The 9,046-nt window shown below is 37.6% G+C and overlaps 2 protein-coding genes across 2 annotated transcripts; both read right to left on the bottom strand.

Annotated features, from left to right (window-relative positions):
* Positions 1-718: 718 nt before the first annotated feature.
* LOC138611082 (peptidyl-prolyl cis-trans isomerase FKBP1A-like) lies at positions 719-4,082 on the bottom strand. Its single transcript, XM_069683992.1, has 4 exons — positions 3,843-4,082; positions 3,702-3,749; positions 2,074-2,186; positions 719-1,470 (listed from the first exon to the last, which is right to left on the bottom strand). Exons 1-4 carry the CDS (start codon positions 3,877-3,879, stop codon positions 1,342-1,344), a joined length of 327 nt encoding a protein of 108 aa, XP_069540093.1. The 5' UTR covers positions 3,880-4,082; the 3' UTR covers positions 719-1,341.
* A 573-nt stretch (positions 4,083-4,655) lies between these two features.
* LOC138612175 (MAM domain-containing glycosylphosphatidylinositol anchor protein 2-like) lies at positions 4,656-8,178 on the bottom strand. The gene is made up of 6 exons (XM_069685488.1): positions 8,095-8,178; positions 7,886-8,000; positions 7,477-7,588; positions 6,203-6,299; positions 6,041-6,116; positions 4,656-5,959 (listed from the first exon to the last, which is right to left on the bottom strand). Exons 1-6 carry the CDS (start codon positions 8,139-8,141, stop codon positions 5,864-5,866), a joined length of 543 nt encoding a protein of 180 aa, XP_069541589.1. The 5' UTR covers positions 8,142-8,178; the 3' UTR covers positions 4,656-5,863.
* Positions 8,179-9,046: the final 868 nt, after the last annotated feature.

Here is a 9,046-nt window from a genome sequence, read left to right as displayed (position 1 = left end):
TAAACCGCCTATATTTTAAATTATTAAAGATTTTGAGATTTGGAAAATTGGTAATTTGGCACTTTGTCATCTTGATAATTTGATGAAAATTAGACTTTCTAAATGTTGTGGATTCTTTACTTAACTGTCTCAAATGCTAAGTTACAAGTCAGAGTCTGGCATTGAAAATATTAAAATAAAACCATGTAATTGATTGGTTAGTTGAGAAAATAATCAGGATAATAATCAGCAAAGAAAATCCTACTGCCAATTGCGGACCTGTATAGTAAAAAATGGCCTCCACTTCAACCAGCAGCAGTTATGTGGATAAGTAATACTTTGGTTGCAGGACTTGGAGTCGTACTATATTATTTAAATGGTGCAGATGGCTGCAGTTGATTTGCTTGTATCCATCTAAACCCAGAATAAATTTAGTTTAACAAACAAATACTGTTTACATGAAAACATTACTTAATATTTGCCTTGTAGGGATTGCCATGTTAATCCCTACAAGGCAAATATTTAATGTGGTTTAAGCTTTGAAAGCCTGCCATTATCACAAGACACCAAAAACACTTCTAGTTACAGTTCAGATGCGTCAATGACTTACAAACCTGACGGAATAAAAGAACTTTACAGACAACTTATATATATTAACATAGATAACATATTCCAGTGCAGCTGTTCAAAATCACAACCACTTGTTATATCATGTAAATGAAAAGGAACGAAGCATAAATATTGTATACTTTCATTTTAATTCAAGAGTGCAATAAACCCACTGAGAAGACAATTTCTAAAGGATCATGACATGAAGGAATAAAACATTACCAAACAAATGTCAAGCCACAATACAAGGACACTTCAGGCCTTTAACTATGGCAAAAAGATCAGAGGGTAATAGTAGAAGGGACGAAATTGGAAATGTATTCCTCCTATAAATGGCAATAAAAGCAGTGATGAAAAATGAAATCATAAACCAGTACTGTTTCCAAACACATGAAGTGCTGCTTTATATTGTGTTAAAGTTTTAACCAACAACTGAATGCATCTACTGAGGGAATTCATGGATAAGGGATCACACTAGAAAAAACAAATAAGCTCTTCATTAAAAAGGTGTTTCAAATACATTTTCCACATTATTCATCATCACTTAACTGCTTTGAGACACTGGAATATACATTTTTGGACAAATATGATGTTTGCAGATTAAGTGCCACTGGTTTGGATTTCAGAACAGTTTTTCACATTTGTCTCAAACATTAAGATTTGTTGTTGAAAATGCTACCAAAAGCACCTTTAAATTAAACAGTTATTTGTGTCAGAGATGTGGGTAGAATGAGAAACTCTGAAGAGCAACTTTCATTTAACACCCAGCAGCTCGACTTCAAAAATGAGAGTGGCATTCGCTGGGATGACGGGAGGGAACCCTCTACTGCCATACGCAAAGTCCGGCGAGCAGGTCAGCCTGGCTAACTCTCCTACGCTCATCTGTGGAGGAGGTGAGGAACAAGTTGCATTAATATAGTTTCAATATTGAACCTGACCTGTATTTTTTGGCAAATCTGTCAAAGGGGTATTCCAGTGATACAGTAACGCTCTTCCAATAAGTTGGGGTAATTGCAAGAGTTATATTAAGGAAAGATTTGTCAAGATGCTGACGCTTCCTAACCTTCAGTCTATGGTAAGAATTAAGCTCCAAAAACACAGGGATCCTACGTTTCTTCAAAGTCAAACTTTGTCTGTTTCTACTTGTTTTGTAGCTAACACTAGCTAGTCAGCTATCTGTGCTTTCTTAACATCAGCCTGATATCTACAAACAGTAGGAGCAGTTGAATCCATGAGCTAACTTTTCTGCTCTACCAATGCTGAAACTGATTTATCATAGGATGTCAGAGGCTTGGCTTACATAGTTGAACCTCTTTGGATTGACAGTCCACAGTCGTGTGGGTTTTTTCACAATAAATAACCTTAAAAAAGGGGCCATATTGCCAAGCTCTATTTCAAAGGCTGGATAGTAACCTGAGATATAACTGAGCTCATCTTGATTTGTTATAAAATATATGAAGTACCCCTTTAAATTCCTTTGCATACCTGGGCTACACCCACATCCCATGCCTTTATGACTTGACCAGATCCAATCTTGAATTTGAAGGCTTCGGATCGGTCCCTGGAAGAGTCAAACTTATTTCCATTTGTCAGCGTTCCTGTTAAGCACAAAATAAAACAAAAACTAAGCACACAATTACTACACTATCGCTCCACAAATACTGAAGCTTGTCCGAAGTGCTTTTGAAGCCTTTAAACAAATACAATTTTGTAGTATTTCAACTCTTTAATGAATTGATCAAAATTAAGGGATGGACTGTGTTGGAAATAACTGATTCCAAGGTTATGGAAAACACTGGGTAGTAAATAGACATGTCATAATACTAAACAAAGAGTTAAGAGGACTCATAAATAACTGAGACCAAGGTTATTTAATAAGAGAATAAGTTAAAGTAATAATCCCTAAGATTTTCATTAAATAAATCACAGTCACTAACTATCACAGAATGAGGTAACACAATGGTGATTGAGCCTATGGCTCACTGATGAAAGCCTTTGCATTTGCAGTATATAGTTATGGAGTCGGTGTCTGGTGCAACATTCGCAATCACAAGCAGCACCCACTTAGTGACGCGTTTCCATCACCCAGCAGTGGTTGGTGTGCCAGAGAGGGTAGGCGGAGCTAAGCGGCTGTTTTTCCGGTCTCTGTAAGTGTTGTGAGTAAACGGTAATCTACTATGGCTGAACAAGCAAAGAAAAGATCGATGACTACAGATAAAAAAATAAAAAATAATTGAAAATCCAAAGAAAAAGAAACAAATTTGACGCTCAGATGAAGTTACAGTCTAAAAAGGAAAGCGACCGTCAGTGAGGAAAATCATGATTTACAACCGTGAAAGTCTAGTTAAATTGGGACGCATGTGGCCGCAGTTCCTTTTTATTGCCACTAGGTGTTGCCAAATAGAACAAAACTGAGAACTTCGAGATTATGTCTTTAACGTACTAGGGATAGGATAGGAAGGAGTCAAAGTAATACCTTTTTAGCATTTACTGTTGTAGTGTTCTGACCGGACCTGAACTTATTTTTTATTTTATATTTTGCTTCTTTTTTTTTCTCTGTGTCTCATTTATTTTAATGTTTTTTTATGGCTGTCATAATGCTGTTTTTAACTGTGTAAAGCACTTTAAACTTGCCTTGCCATTATATAAAAGCACCACTACCTGTAACGTTACATACAATATGAGGCTACAGCATTAGCAGGGTTAGCTTAACTAGCTAGGCGCAAAGACTGGCAGAGGGGAAACCACTAGCTTAGATCAGACTGGTGAACTCATGTTAACTGTAGAAGTAGAACAAACAAAAAGCCTCCATTGAGCACAGCAGGATGCTGGTAAGCAGGTATTGTTTGCCCGAAAAGGAGTCAGACTAGCCCCCGTTTCCAATATTTGTGTTAAGCTAAGCTAGCTGTATCGTGGCTACAGCGCTCGTGCTTCATAATACTGCACAGGCACGAGAGGGGCGACCCTCTTATCCAGCGTTCACGAGATCTCCCGACAAGAAACCGAATACGCCATTTCCCACAGTGTGAACCTGCATATTTTGTATTATAGAAGAAAGGGGTTGAATAGAGTAACCTTTGACTAGTCAGCAATGAAATAACGGGCTGTCTTACCAACGTAGTGAACGGAAACCGTCTGTCCCTTCTGCGGAAAAGTCTTTCCTGGAGGGAGAAAAACGAACGTTAAAAACGGAACGCATATATAAGATGATTTAATTTACTAACACCAAGTCACTGGAATAATACAGAACTAACCGTCTCCAGGTCTTAGGATTTCCACGTCGACTCCCATTGTTCTTTCCGAGCACTCTTGCCTCTCTCACACTTCCTTGAGCACGAGCTCTATGTGTAATAGTGTGTTCCCTTACAGGCAACGTGATTGGTTCGTTCAGTGAAGACTGTAACATGTATCGCGCATGAATGATCTCGCTATAGCTGAGATGGCTCCAGGCTCACAGCAATGTGTGTCGTGTTTTACTGCTTGTGAGGGTGTGTGTGTCTGAATGTGGGTGCTTGTTTAACATAGAATAACACAAGTGGGAAATGTAAAATAGGTTTGTTTGGTTATTTTTTGCCTTAATGACTCTAAAACAGGCGGCATGGCAGGGGCGTTGTACAAAGGGGAAAGAGAGCTTGTCTACGAGGGTGCCAAACAGGGGAGGATCTTAAAGAAGTAGACGGATAAAATGCTCTTTTAAAAACAATTTAAACATTTTACTTAATATGCAATGTAGGAAAACATTATCCGTTGGATAACTAAATAGCTTGGCGGACTATTTATTGTATCCTAAACGATACTAGACTCTCTCAGGGACCACCACCCCGCTTATGGGTGAACATGGTTTAGTCCGCACCGACTGTAGGAAGTGTTGGAATGCAAGTACATGAACAACATGTACTCGTTTTTCTGTGATCAGTGGTCACCAGTTGTGTTTTTATTTAAAGGCCTTATGCTTAACAAACATAACATATAACATAAATTATGTTTTTATAGCTTTATTTTCACAAGAAAAACAAATGCCAGTTTATACATTCATTTAATTTAAAAAGTTGTTATACAAGGTTTTGAGAATTTACTCATAGTATATTGTTGACTTTTAATATAAACTTACATGCAGTATAGATATACACGTACATATTTTTTTCACATACATGAATGTACATTGTAGTTTCATGTTTATTTTGCACTTATCTTCGTTAAGCTTTGATTTCCTTGTCTATCTTCCTCTAAATTGTTCTTGGAGTCATTTCCTTGTGTGTACAAATACTTGGCCTCCTTCCATAACTGATAAAAGTATTCATAAATACCAAAAATCTTAGGCAACATTTTCAAAACGGTTATTACAACAGGTGCATTTTTATATTGGCAAAATTACCATATTTGTAAGATAATGTTTGAAAGTATAAGGTTTAAGAATGATGAAAATGTTTGTAAAGTTTTGACACTTATCCTTTTTAAAGCAACAATGCTAAAACTTTCCTCAAATGTGAGGATTTGATTATTTTTCTTTGCTACAATTTAAGCAATTTAAGATTCAATTTATGCAATAGAGCCAAATTATTATCAACAAAATGTGTTTGAAGTGTCAACAGTAAAATATTATTATGCATGATAAAATTCAATATTCAATACTGATGCATTAGCAGCACTTCACTGTAATAGTATGTGACCTGCTGCTACGATTCTTGTTGTCATTAAAGCTATAAATATACACATAACCAAACATGATGCAGTCATTAACTGTTGCAAAACAGAGAGTTGTAATGTGAGCAGTCGAAAAAAAGCAGAAAAACAGTCATCTTAACGTACAGCTTCTTAAAACTACAACACTGTAAGGTTTAGGCAAAAATACTTTACTCAGAATTTGTCGGCTGCTTATCAACCACCAAAACGAAACCCAACAGGAGAACTCATTCTGCTCGTTTCACACGAAGAACATTATTTAAGTTAACAAAGGATGTCAGTTACATTTGCATTTACATAGTGTTTACATTTTCATAGTACAAGCTTCACTTATCCTCAGCAAAGCAGTCCTGTTTCTCTCTTTGGCAGAATATTTAATAAATATGTTAATATTAAAAGTAAAGGCCATTGATCCTTCCTTACTGAACTGCCATTACATTCCTTTGATCCATTTTCTAAGCAGAATGCACCTAACATCAGTATTTCATTGTTTTATTAACAGTTTAAATGGAGGACAAATATCTGAGAGATCAAAGGCATAATTAATTAACTAGATGTGGTTTATATGTTTAATTGTAGTCATTAATCTGGACTAAGCATCAGATGAAGCAATGGTGGTGTCAGTTGCACTGGACGATGCATCATACAGATTGTTGAAGAAGGACAAGTCGGATTCATGTTGTGTGCCCTTCAAAGAAACAAACATTTTATTCACCTGAGCGCCGTGAAGACCAGTCAAGATGTTTTCCTACTAAACCCTGTTACTTACATCTATTTTGCAGTCAGAGAGGTCCAATGCAGAGTGTTGGTCAGTTTCGTCATTGTTCATAATCGTCGGGTGATTCCTAAGAAAACAGGCGGAAATCTCAGCAAGCATGAACCTGCATTTTTCTGTGTTCTAAGACCATTATGTAAATGTCTGATCGCTTACATTGTTCTCCACCTCCTGTTCAGCATAAAGAGGAAGATGGAGATGACGACTCCAGCCAGCAGAGTGAGACCGACTGCTAGACCTACAGACAACATGTCTGCAAACACAGAGAAACATGATCAACATTTGACATCGACTCCTTCCTAGCATGCATGTCGTTGTACATTACACTCCTCCCCTGCATGAAGGTGTTAACATCCCAAACCTCAAAGCAATTGCATTAGAAATTAACTGATTGGACTGTTTTAAAACTAACATTTTCTTACAGGATGAGGCTGATGATATTCTCCATTTTCAGTGATACCCACAAAAAGACAAAAAAATCAACATTGAATTTATCTTACTAACAAGTATACCCCGCAAGGTCAAACCCTGAAGTAGCTACACCTTTACACTTGGTGCATCAATCCTACAAACACTGTCCTGCAGCACAACACAACTAATTAATCTGTGGCTGAATAGTCCCTACCAAACTCTCCGTTTACACCTCTTTGCATAATGTTTGTTTCAATAGGAAATAACTATTGACCAATTTTAAAGATTAATGTTGTTATTAGGAAGGAATTTGCATGGAGCTGAGTGCCATAAATCTTAAGGGAGGACAAACACACATTGGCGTTCTCATACGAATTTTTGACATTGAGAAAATAATGAATCAAAACCAGGCTTATCAAATGATGCAGAAAAAATCTTTCCAGAAAATGTCGTCAAAAGCACATCTGTCCTAAGCAGGGATTAAGGATTTTTGCATAATTGTTATTATGTCAGATAAATTGTCAGTTCATAACAAAAACATTTGCATCAGAAGAACATGATTCTATCTTGTTTCCTGTAGTAAAAAAAAAAACATCTTAACATCTTGTTTAAATGGGCTGGCACCATCCAATTTATCAGAGTTGTTGCACCATCATGCTCCAGTCAGAGCACTGAGGTCAACACATCAGATGCTCCAAACCTGTGGAACAGTCTACCTGTCAATATCAGAACTGCCCGGACCCTTGAAAGTTTTAAATCCTTGCTTCAGACCCGCCTCTTTGAGTTGGCTTTAAATTCTAGTGGAGCTTCACATTTTATTATGCAACTATATTTAACTCTTATGTATTGTGTTTTTATTGTTCATTTTACTTGTGTTGGTTCTTTAATTTGATATTGTGTTTTATGCCTGTGGTCAACTATGGTTGTTTTAAATGTGCTTTATAAATAAACTTTGACTTCAGGAATAAGTGTCTGCTCAGTTATGTTAGCAAAAAAGAGTTTGAGATGACCATTATTACCATCAGGAGGGTCAATAGGAGGCTCCGAGTAGCAGCCCCCAGGGAGGATGGTGATGTCATCAAGAGCCACGTCCCCACCTGTATTCATCCCTCTCTGATACACAAACACAAACTGAAACAAAGAAAGAGAGTTTAAATTTAGCACAGCTGTCACAAAAATCATCAGACACATTAGTAGTCACTGGTGTTATTTTATAATCTGTTAAAAAAAAAAGCTACCTTCATATAGACTTTCATGTGAATAAAACTTGCTCTTAACTTGCTATATGTAGTATTTTATTCAGGATGTAAATAAAGTTGTTTTTCATTTGATTATCTTTCAAGCTAATTGAAGAACAACTGATTTGATCAAACTGAAAGGTTGAATTAAAACAAAATACATTTAAATCTAATTGTAGCTTGTTATTACCCAGAATGCCTCTTCATGTTTTATTGCCACTCTGGCCTCCTGCCACTGGTCTCCTTTGTTTCCCGTCTCAATCCACTTCAGAGTCCCTTCTTCGTTGCCACCAGCATGCGTTTTTCTATGCGTGAGGACGTCACACATTTAAATGAATGTACTGAAAATGTCATCAGAGTACAGATCAGATTTATTGTTTGTTCTTCTCAAACATTTACCTGTCATTTACATAAACTCTGAGAGTCCCAACGTGGCTGCCATACATGTGATACCAGAATGACAGACAGTGACCTCTAGTGGACGGCTGGAACACATCACTGATCAGGAAGGACATGTATCCCCACTCACCCACTGAGCTATCCACGTACAGATAGAATCCTGGAGGAAGCAAGGCAAGATCCCAGCTTAAGACACAGATCAGTGATACACAGAGGGTGCTTTTTGTTGCTTTGGCCCTGTCCTCGGGAGCAAGTTACCCGATGAGCGTCTTGTCTTTTTTTGTGTTTTTCTTGTTTATGTCTGTGGGGTTCCTACTGTATGCATTCTTATGAAAAGCATTTGAGTTTCTGGGACACAAAATGAGCCTTGCTTTCCTGTAACTATCACATTTCTGTAGTTTTCCATAGATTCGATTTGATTGAACTTCATCCTGTCCAATCCTGGAATTACATGTACAGAACATTACCGTCTGTGGAGTTGGTGGTGTGGTCCACACTGGGTCCGGTGTTTGGGTTTGGGGAGGCTCCTCTGCCGCGGAGCCAGTCTCCCTGGTCGACTCCTCCTCTCAGGTTGGTCCAGCTGCACAGGTTGCTCTCAAAGTCACAGCGTCCATGAGGAGGACACTGAGCGTCTGTCAGCTGAACGTCATCAAAAGCCATGTCTCCCTCCTGAGTGGGGCCAGCCTTCACACCCTCCACCACAATCTGAAACACGAACGTGTAACATTTGAAAGTGCCTACTTTAAATATAAACATATATTTTCAATTTATATTATACTTGGAAGGAGTTTAAGATATTAAGTCTCACAAGATCAACAAGTCAAAGGTCTCATTATGTGGGTTTAAGGGCTCATGCCACTTGCATTTTATTACATAAGCAGTTATTATTATCATATGCATTATCATATTAGCATCATTTGTTGTATATAGCTTGTGGCTGAGGTGGAGCTAA

Source organism: Semicossyphus pulcher, unplaced genomic scaffold (assembly GCF_022749685.1).
Source record: "Semicossyphus pulcher isolate SPU_LCO1_2020_fin unplaced genomic scaffold, fSemPul1.0.p SCAF_7, whole genome shotgun sequence".
NCBI classification, from domain to species: Eukaryota; Metazoa; Chordata; class Actinopteri; order Labriformes; family Labridae; genus Semicossyphus; species Semicossyphus pulcher.
The sequence above is the reverse complement of the archived record's forward strand: the minus strand, read 5'-3'. Positions and strand labels throughout refer to the sequence as shown.